At 41.6% G+C, this 22,136-nt stretch overlaps 1 protein-coding gene across 1 annotated transcript in view; it reads right to left on the minus strand.

Moving 5' to 3' along the window:
- Positions 1-22,136, minus strand: part of Psmb7 (proteasome subunit beta 7) — a 60,111-nt gene that overhangs the window by 7,404 nt on the left and 30,571 nt on the right. Inside the window, exon 6 of the mRNA XM_008824575.3 lies at positions 20,129-20,187. Coding sequence (XP_008822797.1) covers positions 20,129-20,187 — 59 coding nt within the window. The remainder of the gene's footprint in view (positions 1-20,128; positions 20,188-22,136) is intronic.

Consider the following 22,136-nt stretch of genomic DNA (forward strand, 5'->3'; position numbering starts at 1 on the left):
CACTTCCTGCTTTATGGCCACAAAGACCAAACTAACTGGGAATATCAGTCCCCTGGGCCACCCCTGCTTCTTAAATGAGATTACAATAAGAGTGATGTACTGTACTCCAAGTCAGCTGTGACAAGCAGCACTTTATAGAGCTATCTGTTTGTCTCCATCACTGCAACGCGCAATGTGTCCCTGGACTCCAATGTGCAGCTCCATTTACCGCTACATGACAAATGGGCAGCACTTGTAAAAGGCACAAAGAGGTCCACGTCGGCCACGTAATGGTCACCACAGCTGTACCCGAGTGCTTGAGGGGACAAAACAGACCCCCAAGTTCATTAAACTGACCAGTAATGGATCTTTCAAAAAGTGCCTTAGGAATCGTACCGAAAAGGCTAAAATAAATAACTCAGCATGGAAGGCTAATCTGAAATGGTGTTTGATAAATTATTTATACCACAGGCGATTGTCTGCATTTAATATTGGAGCTACTAGTAGCATCTTTAAAAGATGATTTATGTGTTGTAATGCTATTAAACTTTATATTGGCCCACTGCTAGCTATAAAGTCTGCTGAGATTTAGAGAATGAGTTTTAAACTGTCACTGCAACATCATAGGAGATGGAGACTGTATTAAATCTTTACTTTAAACCTGTTATCTAGAGAGTTGCATTTTGTAGACACTCACAAACTGATAGATTACCTCGGCATCCGCTATGGTATGGGTCCAAAATAGTACTGCAGAGAAACTTTTTCACATTATTCTCGCCTACAGCTACAATCCAATTCCTTTTCTCACTAAAGTGATTTTCAGATTGGCAATGTCACCAGAGTAAAATGTAGGTGTGCCAGCCAATGGGCACCCTGCACAGTTCAGCTTCAAATTAATCCTCTTTAAATAAACCCTCCACAACCTGACAGTTTGGTTATGCATACTGAACAGTGCTTTATGTTGGGAGCAGGTGAAATATTAAATATGTATTTGACTAAACACCTAAGATAACATGTAGGATATTTAGAATGTGAAAATCTATGCATAGGGCCAGTCATTTGAAACAATACATTTGTAACTAAAAATTTCAGAATTTAAAAAGAAACAAAACTGGTTATTAGCTAGAAAATGTCTTCTGTTATAGTTAGATGGAAGGGAGGGAACAGTCAGCTTTTTTTAATCAACAGAGTTCCCTAGGCACTACTGCTTTTTGTTCTTATTGTTTTGAACTTGGGGGATGGGGTGGGGATGTTTACATGTATGCAGATGTCCATACGTGTGTGCGCACATGCATACACATGTGGAGACCAGAGGACGATGTCTTGTTGCTTCCACCTTATTTTTTGAGGCTCATCGAACCTGAAGTGCACCAATTGGCTAGACTGGTGCCAACTGGCTAGACAGCAAGCCCTGGGGGATTTGTCCATCTCTGCCTAACCGCTGCTGGGATCACAGCCTCATTCAGCTTTTACAAGGGTGCTGGGGATCTGAACTCAGGTCCTCATGCTTATTATGCAATGCAGCAAATACTGAGTCCTCTCCCCATTCCTCTACTGTTTTCTCATAGCACTGTAGAAACATCTCTTTACCTTCTGTCCCCTTCCAGGCCAGGAATTAGGGACAGTTGGCTCTCCTACCTTTGTTCCCTGGTGGAAATAAGAATGTGGGGTGGTGAGGCAGCTTAATTTGCACACAGCTTCTGTTTACTTTTCTATTTGCTACTGAATCTATATTTGTCCCCACTTAGTTCCTAGTGATTTGCTCCTTTATTGACAAAATGGGTCTAACTGCTTGCCAACTCAAGTGTGGGGAAATGCTGGCCAAAGGATACAAAATTTCAAGTAGGAAGAACGGGTTTAAGAAATCTATTGTATTACAGGATGATCGTACATAAAATATAATATAGAAATGTTTATCAATTAGAATTTAGTTAATTAAAATAAAGTGGCTCAGATTAATCTTGGAAAACCTATGTTATCTTTTTCTAATTCGATTTGAAACCACCCACTGTTCTAAGCTTGAGGTATGGCTCAGTGTTAGAGTGCTTGCCTATCATATGGAAGCCCTGACTTCCATCCTTAGCACCATGCCCATCATGTTCGCGCACTTAATAATTCTATTGCTCTGATGATCTGCAGCACACCAAATAAGTCTGGGTATGATTTGAGTCTGGCCTCTAAAAAGGGAGACCCACACTTCTGCATCATCTCTGTATCCCAGGAAATATATTAGATTTATCAAAACTCAAAGAAATTTAACTTCAAATGCATTCAGAGTTTTGTCAAACTCAAAAATGAAACCACAAGACAGATCAACAACAAGAAGGGTAATTCCAAAAATATACCAGTCCCAACTAAAGACCACTCGAAGATAATTAGCAGTGGGGAGGAAGGGGCTTAAACAGGACACTTTTGTAGTGACCTGCTAACATGCTGAGGTTCAAACTATGCCACTGGCTCAAAAAATGTTTTTTAAAAGAGCCCGTCTCCCAGCAGTGGGCTTCTTGCACAAACCTGATAAGTCCCATGAGTGGCTATATCCTTTACAGTGGAAAAACCAATGTTTTTTTAGACTAGACTGGGTGACAAAAACAATCCAAACTCTAAGGTCCTTGAGTTGTTGGGGGTAAACAGGACCGCCTGTCAATCACTTAGGAATCACTGTGTAAAGGTGAATTACAACTATGCCTTTAAAGTTAACAGTGAGTTAGGTATGGCAGTACATACCTGTATGTAATCCAACACTTGGGCAGCTGAGACAGGAGGACCACAAGTTCAAGGCCAGCCTGGGCTACAGATCAAGACCTATCTCCAAAAACAAAAACAAAGCAGAATGTATCTTTAAGGTAAGTGGTGCCGGTGCCTCTGCCCTGAACAGCTTGATATACACGTGACTATGTGAGTGGATGTTGCTGTGAGTACATGAGTGATTTTAGGGGTTCTTAGCAGGGATGAAGAGGTCAGAACTGGGTTGTCCCAGAGCACCAAAGTACAGAAACCCCTGACCACAACCAGAAGCTAGGCATGAAGACAGTCAGAGGCTACAGTCACAATGGGCAATAACAGGCTAGTAAGAGGAGAGCTCTGGAAACCCAAGTCACTCTCCAAGTCACAGGCTGCGGCCTACAAAATAGGGGCGGTGCCTCTGTCCAAGGGCTATGAGGAAGAATTTTTCTCTTTTGGTCTTTTTGAGACAGGGTCTCCCTGTAGCCCCAGCTGGCCTGGAACTCACTATGTAGACCAGGCTGGCCTCAAACTCACAGAGATCCGCCTGCCTCTGCCTCCCAAGTGCTGGGACTAAAGGCATGTACCACCACGCCCGGCCAAGAATTTTTTTTTTTAAAAAAAAACAGCAAACTAAGAATATTGCAAGCACATAGGTTTTATAAACCTATTAGCAAGTTCTAGGGTAGGAGAAAAAAGGCAAGGATGGGAGAACTAAGCTGGAACACACAGCCGTCATTTACCCAGCTCTTTCTTGTCTGTTTACACAGGTAAGGACACAGCAGCACACACAAAGCCTGGTTGATGCACCCATAGACGCTCAGCTATGTGTGAAGAGAGCCAGGGATCTGTGCCAAACTGGTGCCTGGCACCAACAAAGTCTACCGCCCTATCCCACCATTAGGAAAATTGGTGGCGGGCAAGTGGTTTTGCTGGAATCTATAACAGCGAATGGAAGGAAAAATACCTAAGCTTCCAGAGGGAAAAGGACCAAAAGAGATGAGAACATATTGCTTTCCACAAGGAGAAGAAATCAGTGTTCACAGCAAAATGTACACAAATATACATTTCCAAGGCTGCGCTGAATCAAATGTAATCGGAGAAAAAGAAAAACACAAGAAAGACTACATTTAAAAAGAAAGTGAGAAATATGCTCAGCTCTCCTCAAAATGACAGTTAGGCCAACTCAGAGATAACAATATCTTAATATTATCTTTCTCTCTTGAATGACATGGTTTGTGCTAACTATGGAAATTAATTCCTAGAGACACATTGAAAGGGCTTGTCACTGAAAATGTGGGTGAGGGTGTTAGATGCTGGGCTTGGGATGCAGTTCAGTGGTACAGTGCCTGCCTAGCATGTATGAGGCCCTGTGTTCAGTTCCTAATACAAGAGGGAGGAGGGAGTCAGGCAAGGGGGAAAGGGGCAGAGAAAAAGAAGGGAATCTGGTCCATGGGTCTAAACAAAGACATAAAAGCAACCAGCATCAGGGACATTGCTCCATCAGAGTCTGACAGAAATTCAGTCCTGCCAGAAGTGGACACAGAAGCCAAGGCCTGGGTGCAGCTGAAATGCCACACCAACAGGGACCTACCCTTCCCTCTTCTCACCCCTGAAGCTTGCAGAACTGATCCTACTGCTGGGTACAAGCGCATGCTCTAGGGTTGTATGGGGAGCATCTTTGTATCATCCTGCTTCTACAGCCTGACAAGGGTTAGGAAGGATGGGAACAAGATCTAAGAAGTACAGAATGCTTGTTCTAAGAAATTTAAAGAGAGCCACAAAATGAAGCAAATTTCAAGAGATAGAAAACCCTCGACAAGTCCAAGTCAGCTTAGCTAGCAAACATGAACTAATAATACCTGGATACAAGCTCTGCAGACACCCTGTCACACACTATGCCAGGGCTAAGGTCTGAGCAGAGCCTGCCAGAGAAGGCCATACAACCCGGAAGGGGAAGAAGATAGGTAATCTTACTACTGCAAGGTAAGAGCTACCAAGAGGCAGGCTTGACAAGTAGGCGCTGTGGGTAGCCAGGTTTCATGTGCAGCTGATGAGGATTGAGCTAAGTCTTGAGATGAAGTACGGGCAGAAGTGATGTGAGAAGAGTCAGGAAATAGGAAGGAGAAAGGTATGACTGGGCAGGTGGTTCAGTGGTTCACCACAGAGCCTGCTAAGCTCTGGGAAACCATGCACATTTCAAGCTAGGGACTGATCCAGTTAGATTTGTGCGTTCAGAACCCGTAACTAAAAGCAGCTTGGAGGAGAGGGGCCAAAGGGCAGGAGACAGGACAGAAGTAATTAGCATGTTCCTAAAAGATTCCCTAAAAGATGTCACCAGGAAGGGTCAAGATCAAATTAACTTAGTCACTGAAAATCCACTGAACTTATTAGAGAGGAGGGGGTAAATAAACAAATAAAAACAATAAAAATCCCACCTAGGCAAGAATCAGCTTGTAAATGCCACTTTCCATTTCCCAAGTGGCAGGACTCTTGACTCCTGTCTAGCCTCTGGAGTACAGCAGAGTGAGCATATAGGCCTGGCTAACCACTGGTACAAGAGCCACAAAGAAACTCTAAGGGGCCTGAGGAGGATGGCTCTGTATAAGGTCAAGCTATAAGGAAGACAAAGTAGACAGGGTCAAGTGGACAGGGGATGTTGGAGAACAGCGGAGAAATCAAAGCAGCTACCAACTCCGGTCCCTCTCTGTGAGGCCTTGGCTGGTCACCTTTACTTGGGCCCCAAGGCTCACAGTCTTCAGATAAACTCTCAGTTATCTGAAAAGGTATAAAGAATGCGTGATTTCAAAAAGGGTATGAGGAAGCCAGGTACAGTGGCACTTATCTGTAATACCAGCACTCAAAGAGGAGAGACAGGAGGACTGCCCCAAGTTTGAAGACAGCCTGGTTTGCATAGTGAGTTCCAGGCCAGTCAGGGCTATGTAGTGTGAGACCCTGTCTCAAAACACAGAAGGAAACTTCCAAAATCTGGGTCTGAAAGAGATGTATTTAATATATTAATTGTGGTGTTACAGGAAGGAGAGTTAAAATATTTAAAGGACTTAAAGAATCTAAACAAAGCCAGGCGGGGTGGTGTATGCCTTTCATTCCAGCCCTTGGGAGGCAGAGGCAGGCGAATCTCTGTGAGTTCCAGGCCAGCCTGGTCTACATAGCGACTTCCAGGCCAGCTGGGGCTACAGAGAAACCTGTCTCAAAAAGACAATAAAAGAAAAAAAACAAAAAAATAAACAAAAAACAGGGCTGGAGAAAAGATTTAGCAGTGGAGAGCACTGTCTGATCTTTCAGAGGACCGATGTGTGTGTGTGTGTGTGTGTGTGTGTGTGTAAAAGTCAGGAGTACACATGGCTAAACCATGCCACTCTAGCATCCCACCTGCATCTGGCTGGTTACAACTGGCAAAACTGAGAACTTCCCAAGGATGTCACTGTGCAACCTATACTCACCAAGTCCCAAAGGGCCTATGAAGCTCACATCAGTAATGCTCTGAAATGCCATGTGTCTCTAAAATATGGGTAGAAAACTCTTAGAAAACAGAATGAGTCAAACTGTTTTCTGACCACCCTGTGTATCATCAATTAAAAGATTACCATTTAACTTAATTTTCCCATCAGGCCATTTGTTGATTGCAAATCTTTACTGAAATTTTTTTAAGAGGTAAGAAACCCCAATTTTCTTAAATAAAGGTTTCAGGGCAAGACGTAGCCGGAACAGAAAGCAAATTTTTGATACGCCTGCCAAGAAACTTACAAACGTGGTCTTCCCAAAGTGTTCTTGAAGAGCTAGCTCCAGCCCATGTTAGGAGTGAAATTTTTTGTTTGATTACCTGGAGCTAACATAAGACTGCCCAAGAGGCAAAGGCCCAGAGTCAGACCCAGGCCTCTTCAAAGCTCACATCCTTCCACTGTGCCAGTCTTACTGTTCCTTCACTCTAACTCTGAATCCAAGTTTTAAAATTTATTTTCCTGAGACAGAGTTTTGCTACACAGCGCAGGTTGTCCTCAAATTCAAGGCAGTCCTCCTGATCTGGCCTCCTAAGTGCTGGAGTTACAGGTGTGTTGTCACTATATTCAGCTTTAATCTGAGTTAAAAGCCAATGTATTTGTCAAGGAATCAAAGTCAAGAGACTCTTAATTATTTTTTGTTTTGTTTATTGAGACAAGGTTTCCTATGCAGCTCTGGCTAGCCTGGAACTGTCTCCCACCTGCCTCTGTCTCCCAAGTGCTGGGATTAAAGGTATACACCACCATGCCTTACATCTTTTTAGCTTTCTGTTATCACCACAGGTCAAATTTTGGGAAAGTGATATTCTAATGTCATGACCTGCATTTTATGGACATAATGCTCATTGCAATAATTTTCAAAACTGTGCAACTACTAGGTGGCATTTAAAAATGTATGTGTAACACAACTTGGAATCATTTTTTCATTTGGTTCTGCAGTTTCAGGGTTAGGGAAGAGTGGTGTAAATTACCTCACAGAAACTCACAAGTAACATTATCTGTGAAGGTTAAAACTTTAACTACCTTCCTGAGGTATGCTGCTGGGGTCTCATTACAGCTGGTTATCTTACATTCCGCCATGCACAACACTCTAAGTACCAGCTTCTCCCAATTACACTGCCACGTAAATCTCAAAGGACATCTGAAAAGTCTACACAGCTCTGCACCCACTGCCGAAACACAATCACCTCTAATGGAACGTGGCAGCTTTCTAAACTAAATATTCACACACAGGGACAGGGCTGATAAGCTTCCTAGCACAGAGTGAAGAGAACATGCTAATTAAATGGCCACACTGACTTGGAAAATGACCACTCCGACAGCTTTAGATATTGTCTTAAGTTTTGTTTTGCTACTAGCTGTCCAAACTTCCAGGATTACGCAAGTGACAGGGCAGACCCACAGCAAGTGCCTTTGTGCAGAATGATGTCTCCTCTTTTGAGTCCACCATTTCACAAACCCCAAAACAACTTAAGTGTCAAGCTACAGGCTTTTGGGGGTTGTCTGAAAGTCTCCCAGGAAGATTCCATGAGCTCCCCGATGACTTACCTCCAATACCCACCCCCCTGTATTTCAATTTCTCATGCTTTTCACCACATACTTTCAATAGTTGCTTGTGGGCCTGTCCACACCACTAGGCTGTAACTGTCACAGAGGGAGGCAGCATGGTGCTGGACGATATACCTCTGGTGAATGCACACCCACCCTCCACACTTCTGAAGGATCACTTCCTGTCAACAGTTTACACTGAGAGACTGCAACAGGGACCCCTAAGGCCACCCAGCTGTGGTGCTGTGGATGCCAAGAAACATCTGCCTACCGGTCCTGTCTTTGGCAAGTCTGCTGTGCCTTAGGATTTCAGAGAGAGGCACTTTTATAGAAAGTCTTCACAAACGCATTCTTGCCACAGTCATCTGGCCACTTTGGAAACTATTTTTACTTCAGCTACCAAAACTAGCACTTGCTATATAAGCTGTCATAAAAAGAAAGAAAACCTGTTGCAAGAGTAGCAATGGCTTTGAAATAGCTCATCTAAGCCAACTTTAGTTGCAACCCTCTCTTAAGAATTGCCAATCCCTTCAAATATTGGCAGCTGTTTACTCAGATCTTTTGATAGATGAACCCCTTGAATTAACACAGATATATGAAAATCGTGAAGCTTCTCTTCTTTTGGCTAGAGATGAAACTTCTCTGTGTAAAATACTGAGAGCATTTTTTAACACCATATGTTTTAGATCAGAACAACACAGCAGCAATTTAAACTCTCCAGGTCACCAAAGCTGACCAGCGATGCAGTGGAGCTCAGAACAGGCCCTCTAGGCCCTTCACTCTTTACTCGCAGGCAGTAGTGGTCCCCTTCTGAATGCTTAAATGCCTGAGTTACCATGTTTGCCTTTTTTTAATGTTAACCTGTATATGTAATGTAAACCTATACAGGCACTACACTTATTTAGTCTCAAATGTTATTTTAAGCTTAATTTCTCCACAGAACCAGTTCATTTTTTTAAAGAAAAAAAAAAACTTTCTTAAAATTCCTAATGACACTTCAGTATATATTAGCAGATATGTAATGTTGGTGGCTTTACACAGCCACACGTCCACCACCTCCCCCTTTCCAATATCGCACACCACACAAGTATAATAAAGCATGTTAATATTTCATACCACTGTGAAATATGCTGGAGTATCAATTCAGCATCTGCTGTCTTTAGGGCCCGGGAGTCCCGCAGAGACACTTTCAATTTGTAATTGAGTTCTATGCTGAATTAATCAGCAGTTTATCTTTTTCACTAAAATAACGTCTTCACCACTAACCCAGATTTACATTAACAATTTATGGCAAATTACCTGCCAAGGAAAAACTTATAAGATTCTAAGCCACCATCTACTAACACTCAATCCTATATTTCATCTCTTGTATTTCTTTAACCTATACACAACAAAAGTAAGAATCCATTGTTCAAGAAGTTACAAGCCTTGACCACAAACAGCACTTGGATTTCTAGCTAGAGCCTTACCTTTACACTAGAATTCCAGGGGCCTCCCCAAAGTCACTTGTAAGTAGCTATGATTCACGTTTTTATAACAGATTTCTAGGATGGAATGAAATTAGAAAAGGTTTCTTTGATTCTCCCAAGGAACTCTGATGTTCTGAATCTTGGCTTGGCTTCAGAAAGCTAACGGGAGCATTTTTGGCCTTAAGTTACGTAAGAGAACCTGCGTCGACAAAGACAACTTTGTTAGGTAAGGGAAGGTGAAGACGCCGCTTTCTCTCTGATGTCACCAAGTGCAGCATTTTTTTTTTTTTTTTTTAAGCAATATCTTCTTTCTGATTCTCCCTACAGTTGGAAGTCACCAGACACTTACTATTCAACACTATTCCTGGATCTAGCTCTTGCCTCTTTCCATAGTCTCAAAGACGTCACATTTAGCCTGCTGAATTTTTGCCACAGGTGCAAAAAGCAACATACTTGGTGAAATATTTCTCCTATATGGAATATTTCTCCCAGTATTTCATGGTTATAGGAAATATGTAAAGCAAAAGCATTTCAAATGGAACACCTGCTCCAAAGAAATGCATCATAAATAATTACCTATCTGCTATAGAGGAAAACAATCCCTTCTTTTCGATCTGCTTTGTTGATAGCTGTACAGGAAGTCTCCACCACCATTCAGTATGACCTCTTCCATACCACCCCTGTGCATTCAGCTGGTGCCCAGTAAGAATTTGCTGCCTGATTATATACTGACTCTAAGAATATGAAACTTGGCACAGAACTATTTTTAGCAGAAAAATGCTTTAAAAAGAATCAAAGTTAATAAACTTGCCAGTATACTATTTCCAAATATCTTTTTTTATCATTCCTCAAAAACCCGGAATAGATACACTCAGGGTTACAGAGTTATTTTCCTATAGTTTATTGAATCTTGAACTCCAGAGATCTGATCTAAAAGGAATGCAGTCCCACCTCCTAGAGACTCTGCTAAACTGCATCTTTCCTCTTGGCCTCCTCCCTTTTATTTCCCAAGACTGAACAGGAAGAATCAGAAATATTTCTCAAATTTTTCCTTCATCACATCCCCGAAATAGCCTACTTTCAACTTTTATCATAAGCAGAATAAAACAGTAAGGGTAAAAATGAAAACCAGTCACCACCACTAAACTGAAGCTCTGGAGACAAGAGAGTCAAGAATACGAAGACTTGGCCAGAGGAATGGACATCTAAGTCAAGAGGACTAACAACCAAAGGGAGAGAAGCAATCACTTCTCAAATCCAAATGCTGTATGGTAGGAAGCAAAATCCTGCTCCTCAATCATCAGACAAAAGACCAAAAAAGCTTTGCCATTTATGGTCCTGTAAGATGTAAGGTGGGTTATTTGGTGGGTTTCAACTCAAAACAACTTTCAGGAGTCCATTTTCCTTATACCACAAGTCAGGGTTGGAACTCGGGCCATCAGGCTCCCATGGCAAGCACTCTTACCTTATGGGCCATCTTGCCAGTCCATTTTTGTTTTTTCAAAAAAGATTTATTTACTGGTTCCCCCCCACACACACACATACAAGGGCTGAGGATTTAACCCAGAACCCTATACCAAACTTACTTTTAAAAAAAGAGAGAGAGAGACAGAAACAAGTCTATCACTTCCCACTCTAGAGTATAGACTATGATCCCTCCTCTGTCTCCCCCACCTCCTGCTCCCTTAATGCCTGTACTTAAATCTGTATAAAACTTTTTCTTAGGCTGAAGAGATAACTCATGGGTTAAAAGCACTGGCTGCTCTTGCAGAGGACTTGGGTTCAGTTCCAAGCACTCAACGGTGGCTAGCAACCAACCATAACTCCAGTTCCAGGGGATCCAATGTGCTATCCCTGGCCTCCACAGGGACTGCATGCATTGGTGCACTTACATGCAGACACTCATAGACATTTAAAAAAAAAAACAACAACTTTTCTTAATGAACTCCAACTTTGCTTCACAATTTTTAAAAAGGCATCTGTGCTGGTGAGGGGGCGTTCCCCACAGTGCTTCTCATTATCAGCTACTCAAAGGGTCAGTACAGAGTCCCCCCACATCACCCACTAACCCATAGACGGCAATTTTAGTGTCTGGTCATTGTTAAATGCAACTAATCAATGCCAGAGGAAATCACTGCTACAAATACATCTATGCAGGGTTCCTGTATCACAGGGCTCTGACACCTCCAAGGCCCAAAGTTTTAAGTTAAATAAAACCAGAAAGCAAACTATTGAAGAAAATTAATACATCTTTTTGACCTAACAAAAAAAAAAAAAAGACAACGTCATTGCATAGAATGTTTCTGGTCTTAAGGAAAAGCAGTAAGTAGGAATTATGGCCAAATGATAGAGACAGCCTCCAAAAGGGGACCATTCAATACTCAAATACACAGTCAACCAACTACTGCCTAAATCCAGTGTTCCTAAGAAGCATATCCAATGTTCAACTGTTCTAGCTACATATTCCCAGTCACAAGTGGTCTGAATAAGGGATTCATTAAAACCACAGTAGAGGCCAGTCACACCCACCTCCCTACACTGGTACTAGCCTGCTGCGGAAAGGTCTGGCAGGACCACAAAAGGTAAAACACAGAGTTACAATAGGATCTGGCAATCTTGCTCCACAAAAACTTGTACAAAGCAGTGGTATGAAGGCAAAATGTAGACATGATCCAAATGTCTAGCAGCTAATACACAGATACATAAGATGTGGTAAGTCCAGACAATGGGCCACTCAACCGTTTCAAGAACAAAGCACTGATATTTGGTACAACATGAACAGATATTAAAGAAATATTAAAATAAGTAAAGTCTGCCATAAAAATTATATGTGATAACATTTATTAAAAATGTCCAAAATGCGCAGCTTGGTAGGAAACAAGGAATGCATATGTTTTGGTCTTTGGGGGGAGGGTTCTAACATTGACTGTGGTGATAGCTGCACAACTCAGAAAATATACAACAAATACCAACCTGCATACTTTAACTAGGTGAACTGTATGGAGTGAATGCTGTATCAATGAGGTTGTTATCAAATAATAAGGCATCCAACATTTCTAAAAAAGAGAGCCTAAAAAAGTCAAAACATTTAGTGACATTTCACAAGCCAATCAATAAATTCACATTCTAATATTTTTTTTGGTTGTGAGCCTGAGCCTTTAACAGCTGCGCCAGCCCATCTAATATTTTTTAAAGCAAAAGATCACAACAAACAAAAGGGTCACCACTGAAAGAATTTTGGTTTGAACTGTACATTTTTTCCTTAGACATATAAGATACTTAAACTGATGTAACTACCTCAAAATACAACCTTAAAAATCTACAATCTGAAAAAGTCAAGTTCAGCTCATTAAGCTGACACTTCTAACATTTGTTGAAAGTCATATTTTTTAAAATTTTGCATTCACGTAAAGCTGTGTTTGCTGTCAATGGGGTTCAAGGCACACAAGAAGATTCTCTGGCTAAACACTGATAGTCTTCCTTGATCGCCATTGTCTGCTGTGTGGGTTCTGCCAGCAAACCTCCCAGTAAGTGGTCACCTTAGTATGGAGTCATTAAACCTCTCAGTGTCAGCTGGTGGGATGAGCCAGCAGCTTCCACACCTGAGCCCCCATGGCAGGGACAGAGGCATTTGGATCAAGATCACTAATGAATACAGAATTCATATGCTGCTTGTCAGGCTTCTGAGCTCAGAGTCCACAGATGCAACCTAAATAAGACGGAGGACAGAACAATTGTTGACGAAGATTAAAAAGTTTTGGCAGTTGGGGGAAGAAAAAGAGTACCTCATTATTCAAATATGATAGTCTTGTCCCCCCTCCCCCCTTTTGGTTCAAGTTATTCATGACTTGCCTCAAATGGACAAATGCCATTCACTAGCATTTAAAGACCTCTTGGTTTCATTAGTAAATCTGAGGAGGGCTATGCCATCTGTACATCAGCTATCTAGAGTAAAACAACTCTCTTGTACATATCATTAAGAAACTTGCAGGGTGGGAAATAACCACAGGGTGTTTGGGATAGAAGACACTTAAAGATGAAAACAAGATAAAGGAAAAAGCCTAGAATTTAAAGAGTAGAAAAGAGGATCTGTCATGGCCAAATGTCTGTCTGTCTCTCTTATTTTCTTATACTCTTCTGTTCCTGGGCTCCCTCCTGTCATCCTTCCTATCACCAAGCTTAGCAAGCTTATACACCTCTTCTGAAACATGCCTGGCTTTCTACTGTCTTCATAAGACCTCATCGGAGGAAAGGAACATTCCAGGCTGCCCATAGAGGAAGATTATCTTACCTACTCTATTGTCAAAGAATTATAGGCCCAGCAAAGAGGCAGAATGGCACAGTGAATGATCTTAGCAAAAACCTCCAAAGTTAGACTGATAAGAGCTCAAATTCCAACTCTACTGCCAACTAGCTGTGTAATCTCGGGCAGGATACTGGACCTCCCTATGTGCCAATTTTCTTTCCTTCGAAATGTGGATAGCAAAGTACTGATCTCACAAGACTATTGAAAAGTAAATGAAAAAATACTGGAGAAGCTGTTAGGACAGAGTCCAGCACACTAAGCATCTGATATTATGGTTACTGTATTCACTACCTGCCCCCCCCACAACTGAAAAAGCCAACACTTTTTGTAGTTTGTGCTGCTACACAGACTTCGGTTGTCATTGTGTCCACTGGTCTGTCTTCGAAAGTAAACTATCAGATAAGAAAGGATGTCACCTCTCTATGCTGTAAGCCACCAAGCCCAATGCCAATATTCATGTTAGTAGCTGTTATGTGACATTTTCATCCTACTACTAACTAGAAAAAGGCAGCCACCATATTTTAGAGTCAATTTTGTGTGCATTGCCATAGAAGGTGTTTTACTGTCCACATCTAATCCTGATGGCAACCTGCAGGTAAGTCTCTCAAACTTGGTCCAGAGACAAGGACTCCCAACTTGCCCAGAAGCATGCCGTGAGTTCACTGGAAACAAACCAGCAGCCCAACATCTAAGTACCAGGCCCCTTTCTAGCTGACCATATTGAATTCATACTGTTTCCCTTTGGGACCATCGTACGTACCAAACCAAACATTTTTTTTTTTTTTTAAATCTAAATATGCCTTTAATCCCAGCACTTGGGAGGCAGAGACAGGCGGATCTCAGTGAGTTCAAGGCCAGCCTGGTCTACATAATGTAGACCCTGTCTCAAAAGATCCAAAAAAAAAAAAAAAAAGAAGAAAAAAATCTAAATAACGCAGATCTCTTGCCACTACTGTCCCTCCGCAGAGCACAGAAGCCTGCAGTTTCAGTTCTATTACTGAACTTAAAACAACGCACAGTCACTTCTAAGTTTTACCCTCAGAGCAGTATCTTGCTATCAAGTCTTTCATTATTTAAAGCAGATCTATAGCTGCCTGCAATGACAGATTAAATCTGTTTTCTCGGTAGCTAGGTGTTTGGCATCACGTTTGTGAGGTAACCACAAGCCTTTAGGGCGATAGCTGCTCATATCTTTAGCAATCTGCAAGGGTTTCTCCAGAGACCAGCACTGGCCGAGTGATGAAATATGACTCCATAAATCAGATGGCTGAAGTGGCACTTGTATACATCACCATCTATCTTCATACGTTCTCTGAAGGGTACAGGGTAAGAGCTCATCCCTTGGTACTACAACCACAGAAAGGGCCATCACAGTCAGTTGGCACTGACTAAGCATGTGCTACTTAAAACTGAAGGCACACTAAGACTGGAGGAGAGATCCTGCTGGTGTTAGCATGCCTCAGGCAGTGGTAGAAGCTTCAGCAAGTCATCTTCAAAAGGCAGAGAGCCAGAGCTCTAGAAACCTGCAAAAATTGGCTAAGGTTGCAGTCTTCACTGCTTTAAGTTGAGCATCTTCAAAGTCTAGAATTCTAACTGTAGGGCACAGCAGCTGCCACTGCAGATCTGATCCTCTCAGCTTTTGGCAGCTCTCAACTTGAGATTCTAGCAAAAGAATTTTTCAAGTTGCTATTATTGCCTGTCATGGATTTATAAATATTGTGCACTATCTGCTGTGGCATGGCTCTCATGGGACGCCAGAGCATGCCAAATGCATAACAGAATGAAAAACAGTTTCTATTCTTCAAATAAATGCTAATTTTTTAACTGTGCTCATGCGATGTGTTTGGTGACCAACTTCAATAGTACAGAATACGTATCAGAGTGGGGGAGAAAAGCTGATTGTCTTTTCCAGCAGCATTCAGCTGCTACTTTCATTAAGCTTGTTTAATTAGATTCCAGATGCTAATTTGCAAGTCGATACCAGAGGGTGCAGGACAGTTTGCCTTTGAATCACCTCCCTATGATGTGAGGGTCCTGCCGCATGCACTAGCCTTCGGCGGCCCTTGCACGGTACTCTGACAATTAGTGCAAAAAGGGGACAGTACTGATCTTGACAGACTAAATATTAATCTTCTACCCATTTTAATGAATTGCAGTCTTCGAGAGTTTAAATTTCTCACTAGGCCAAATGAAAACCTTCCTTCTTAGAAAGACAGGAACTGGAGAACAACTAAGCTAAGCTATCTATTCAATTCATTAACACCTTCCCTGCTCCAAGATAAAAATTTGTGCTTTGAGTTAGCAATCTCACAATTTTCAAGAAACAATACTGTATTTCCAGGTACTATGTTGCATTCCTTACATTAACTAGAAAATGATCTGGAAAGGTCACAGCATGGTTAGTGCTAGTGTCCTCACCCAGCTGGCCTGTGATCACAACCAGTGTCAGAGGCTTCATTCACACAAGCTGGTACAGCAGAGAAAAGAATCCTCACCATCACCCAAAATGACACCCCTGCTGTCATCAGGTTACCTCACACATTTCAAACCCTCCATTCAAATACAATGCCTGGACAAGCACCTTTGCTAACTAGATAAATAAAGCAGGGAGCTCACCACAGTAAAACATACATTTTGATAAATTTTTCACTTCTAACACAGCTGAGTACTATGATCAGTAAAGGTGAAGTTATCATCTGCTTTATAAGAGGAATGAACCTCAGCACAACTTTGTACTACCTATCAACAAATGCTGGCTGGCTGGCTAGCTACATGGCATACAGCTGATGCCCCAACACCGAGGAGACCAAGGCAGAAGGCTCTAGCAATCGAGTGTTCAGGACTAGCCTGGACTATATAGTGAGACCCTGTCTCAAAAAGCAAACAAACAAACAACAACAAAAAGTGGCTGAATCTCTGCTAGGTAAATTACCACACTATGTGTAAGGAAGCAGAGATGACTAAACAGTCCCTACCTTCAATCACCCAGGTTAATAGCAAGGGGAAAAAAACCAAGAAAATTAAAATTAGTAGACCACTCTGAGTAACACTCAGGCCACAGCTAGCTAAGAATCTCTAATGACCTTTACTGAGCCTTAAATCCACTGGTTAGCTGGCAATTTCTCTGAAAACTCTGAACCAAGAGCTTTCACTTGAAGCGAGTCACTGGCTCTAGATGACTGCCTCAGGTATTTTTTAAAAAAGAGTTGCATTTGGGTTGCACTGAGTTGCTTTTCTGGACTGTTCCTTTCCACTAAGGTGCCCCGTGCCCCAGCTTCCCCCACCTGGGTACTTAATGGGAACTCTGTGGCACTGCTGAGAAGTACCCAGTAATCTCCTGTTGTCTCAAAAACATGCTCAGTATTTTCCAGACAAGGAGAGAAAGGCCCCTGTTTCCCAGGTGGTTTGTGATGAGTCAGATTTTGCTTTAGCTCAGGGTTATTCTGTCTCAACAAGCAAGTACTAAGAGTTAGGAGCTGAAGAACGAAGAGTCTCAAGGCCCCTTCCCCTCCTTGACAAGTGAGGAAGATGGCCCCAAAAGCAGCCACCAAATAAGTGTTGCAATGTAGCAGAGGGACACAACTAAATTTGGAATCCTCTGAGGACACTGGGCAGACACCAGCAGTAGCCATAGCAAGAGCATGAGCAGACAAGAGAAGCCACTTCTGCCCCTAACGCTTGATGTCCCCACCCGGTATGAGGGCAGTACATGCCTACAAATACTACGTACCCACTTTCCAGCATCCTGGAGAATACCAAAACGAGTATACAATGCCCAGGATTTCATAGGTATTAACTACATTTGTGGCTATGGGAAAGAGCAGGAAAAGGCTGACGGAAAGGGGCACTTGGAGGCAAACGAAACCTACATCCTGATTTAAATGGCAGTTACCTGTGATCACAATGCCAAGACCCCTCTACTGGAACTCCAGACCAGTGTGCTTTATTATATGCAAATTATACCACTTTCTTTTCATAATTAAGATTATTTTAAAGAAAAATGATAGCGCAGGTGGCACCTGGATATAGCAGAAAAACAACGCAATGTGCAAGTGACAAATTCAAGACACAATACCAGATACCCAGTAAGGTTTTAGTAGCCACATTTTAAGTAGGAATAAGTGAAATTAGCTTTACTGTTTTTATTCAATAAGTATACTTAATACCATATGTGTCTGTGTGTGTGGTACTGAAGATCCAATCCAGGGCTTTGTGCATGCCAGGCAAGTGTTCTACCACTAACTCCCAACTCAAGATTTTTTTTCTTAATTATCTATTAATAAAAGTTTTTACAGTATTATCTGTTAGCAGTTGTTAGGCTATTATATGGACTTCGTAGTGATTTTCAGTAAGTTCAATAAAGTGAACAAAAACCTAAAATTATAAATTTATATAATGGGTCTGGAATGGGAATTGTTTCAGTGTATTTCAGGGTCTCACAGGTAATGTAGAACATTAAAGGTTCCAAGTACTGAGTCAACAAGTCTAAGAAACACACTCTTCAGATTGATAAAGTCAGAAGTTTTACTGAAGGGACACTGACATTTCCCTTTTCTCCCCAAATCACATTCACATGAAATTCATGGTCTTTGAAGTACTTAAAAGTTCAGACTCTGAACTAAACAGTATGAAATCACTGTAGAAGAGCATCAAGTCACTTTTAACACACCCCATATGTTCAACTCTTTCTGCAATTCTCATTTTTCTTTAACATACAGAAGTCCCAATCAATTGGAAATTGATCCAGACAAAATTTTCAGGGAAATTTGAAAAGATTAATGTAGTTTAAAGAAGAGCTTGACATAAAACCTCCTCTTCTTAGAAAAACTGGAGAACCTGGTTTTCTTTTAAGTGACCTAGTATATACTATTTTTTCTCTATGTATTTAAGAATACCAAACAGAAAATAATGCTGATATAGGAATAAATTTTCACAGAGAAATGAGAACAGAATCCTAATTTCAGTTACAGTTTTATACACAGCCTGTTTACTCTTCTTAATTAGAGTAAGACACTATCAGTTTTAATAGAAAATACCTAATTTCTTCACATTTATTCCTACTGCTGTCTAAGTGAGGAAAGAAATGAAGCTACTGAACATGTCACTTCTTTGTATTATCCTTGTATACCAAGTGCAGAGTAGTTTCTGGTAGAAGCCTGTTCTGACTGATCAGTACCATAGGCCTGTGTTCTCTGGCTTTCACAGCACTTAGCCCAGATCTAAAGGGCAGAGACTTTTGGAGCACCTATGATAACGTTCCAATGACAACTAGAGGATGGAAGAACAAAACATTCTTATGTGTCATCCTCCCCAAAGACGATCATAAAACACTGATCATAAAACACTGTCAAAAAGTAATTCCCACCACATCCTTTGGTATCTAAACAAAATACTTGCAAAGTCAGAAAAGGCCAAAATCTTATTATTAAGAAACAGGGTAGGGGCTGGAGAGATGCTCAGAGGTTAAGAACACTGGCTGCTCTCACAGAGGACTTGGGTTCGATTCCCAGTACCCACATGGCAGCTAACAACCATCCATAACTCCAATTCCAGGAGAATCTGATGACCTCTTCTGACCTCCATGGGCACTGCATGACATGGGTACACTTACATACATGGAGGCAGTACACTCAAACACGTAAAGTAAAAATAATAATTTAAATATTGAGAGAGAGAGAGAGAGAGAGAGAGAGAGAGAGAGAGAGAGAGAAACCACTCCTAAATTGTTTGCCTATGACGTTGAAAAGTTGACACTCTCTACCAAGACATTAACCATCAAAACACCAAGTGGAAACAAAGGTTGCCCTAAGGACTCATGTGCCGGTTTAGTGGTGCAGATGAAGCGCAATGGAGCACTTCATGGAGCACCATGAGACTCCACCACATGGGATGCACCTTTGGAAGCAGCAACACAAAATAGCACATTTGTTATTGAAGGAATTTTGGGGGAGAGGATTGAAGGGGACATATCTATCACTAAAGCAGACAGGCAGCGTACCTTTCACAAGATACCACCTCCTCCTCTACCACCAAAGAAAATACAGTAAAATCAATCTCCTACAAATCTATTTGAGTCATCAGATCCAATCCACCTTGAGAAGACTCCACACACATGAACTTGTCCCATCCCTCCTCTTCCATTGCCTGAAAATCTACAGAGATTTTTAAGACTGCCCATTTTCAGGTTAAGTCTGTGTGACATGAAACATACGTAGTTGCTCTATTCTTCACGAGAAAACAGAAAAACGGGTAGTTTGGAGATATCATGACAGAGAATCTTTAGTACACAAGAAAACATTCTGCACTGCAGCAGAGTTTACAGCCAAGAAGAGATTGCATGAGCCCAGAGCCAGAGAGAAAACCTCAACAGCACTGGTTCCTCAAGCCCGAGGGGGAAGACGACAGGGCTACCACAAAGCACGCTTTCTTAAGTAGCGGGAGAACTCAATGAACTATCTGTGCAAAGAACATTCCAAGTAGGGATGGTACTGTACAAGCTCTGGAGGAGGAATCAATTTGTAAATGTCTGACATACAACTGGAAAAATACTTGAAAGAAGAAATCTGCAGGCACTTACATACCTCCATATCTGGCCTAAACTTGTCTTCAAACACAGCCATTGCTGCCAAGGAGCCTGAACCTGTAAGAAAAAGATGCACTTTTAGTATATTTTACCAACTCTCAGCTTCTCCATCTCAGGTTTACCTCAGGGCAGCAAAACTAGCAAAACATGCCCAGTGCAACATTCAAGTACAATGTAAATATCAATCCTAGAGGCCACATCAAAATAAAACAGTGCTCTTCCAAAGCCTAGACTCGCTTACCATCAGTTCAGGTAAAACTGCAACCAGCCCTACTTCTATTACTGGCAGGTTTAATTGTTCATCAGTCACAATGAAATGCTGAAGCTTGAAAATGAGGTTTTGGAGAATTTGTGTTTTTTCAAGGGGTGAGTGCCACGTAATGTCATATATCCTACAAGGTGAGGCTTGTGCTCCACACTGTGCCTTGGAGGGCTGCTGGGCGCAGTGCTAAATACCAAGCCCGTTAAGAAGAATACATTGTTTTAATGAGCTGGCCCCGGTAGAGTCACCTTGACACGCAGGGAGGAAGCTACTGCACCGGCAATGGTAATAGGGCTTCGAGCTGCAGCCACCAGGTTATTCCAGTACAACTGTAAAACACTTTATTATGTGGCATTTATTTGGAGCTATTATTTTTAGTTTGTACTTTGAAGAGTAACAGCTGAGTAGACAAAATGACAAAGACACAAAAATTTATTATCACAATAGCAAATGGCTGAAAGGTTATGCTGCACAGATATTAACAGAGAACAAATTTATCCCTACTAAAGTAGGATGTAAAGGCATTACAAATAAGCCTGGGCTCCCTCTGAATAGATGCAAAGGCAGCTCAGCACTTTGGAAAATTTAAACTTGCTTTGTTCTGAAACCAGAGAATCTTTAGAAAATCGTCATCTTGTCTATACCGGGTTCTGGCAATATTTCAGGACGCTTTACTTTTGGAGAGAGGATACAGTTACCCACAATTTTTTACTCCAATTAGAAGATTTTTTTGGCATTTATTACTTTTTAACTTGTTTTGCATAACACTATCTATTTAGCTGGGTCACAGAGAAAACCATATTTTCTATTTAAAATGATTTGTGTACATCGCTTGACCACCTCAATGGTTTAGCAAAGGAAAAAGGCAGCGATTAAACAGTTTCAAATGAGGTGTCCTGCTGATTTTATCAAGTCTGCTGAATGTATAATGAAAAAGGAGAAGCTGACAGCAACACTGCACGGAGGAAATACAGACTACCTTATCTGAACCATTTAAGGAGGTCCAATTATAGATCAAATTTAAAGGGTAGAAACAGCAGATTTACAGACACAAATCAATGAACATGGCAATCCCGATGAATATGACAGATACTCCTGTTACGGAATATTGCTGTGGTTGAGGATCATTACCTTCACAGCATCGGATACATCACATCTAAAGCAGTAGGAAGCGTCAAGTGTAGACCAGCATTATAAGCAATGACTATTCATTTAGGCTCTGGGAGCAAAAGGCAACCCCATTTTCCCCCTTGCATTTCACACACACACACACACACACACACACACACACGCGTGCGCGCGCGCGCGAGAGAGAGAGAGAGAGAGAGAGAGAGAGAGAGAGAGAGAGGGAGAGAGACAGAGAGACAGAGAGGCAGAGAGACAGAGAAAGAACTAAAATGGTCTAAAGAGACCTTAAAAGTCCTTTAGAAAAAGAGACAGAAATTAAGCAGATTTTTTAAAAATGCAGTGCACTCCAAAAATCCCAGCTTAGATGCAGGGGCAAGGGCACCAAATCAAGCATCTGATTTCAAAATAAGCATGTCCTTGAAATATGTGGAAATATCGTCATATTCCACCAATGGTTTTTTTGAGTCCTTACTCACCATGAAAATCAGAGGTCAAGAAGAAAAAGTAACCCTAAGTTTCTATTTCAAGGAACTGGTGAAAACCTAAGTTCTCCTGGTCCCACTGGTAAGAAAGAAAGAAAGAAAGAAAGAGAGAGAGAGAGAGAGAGAGAGAGAGA

This window comes from Nannospalax galili, unplaced genomic scaffold (genome assembly GCF_000622305.1).
Source record: "Nannospalax galili isolate Female #2095 unplaced genomic scaffold, S.galili_v1.0 scaffold290, whole genome shotgun sequence".
Classification (NCBI taxonomy): domain Eukaryota; kingdom Metazoa; phylum Chordata; class Mammalia; order Rodentia; family Spalacidae; genus Nannospalax; species Nannospalax galili.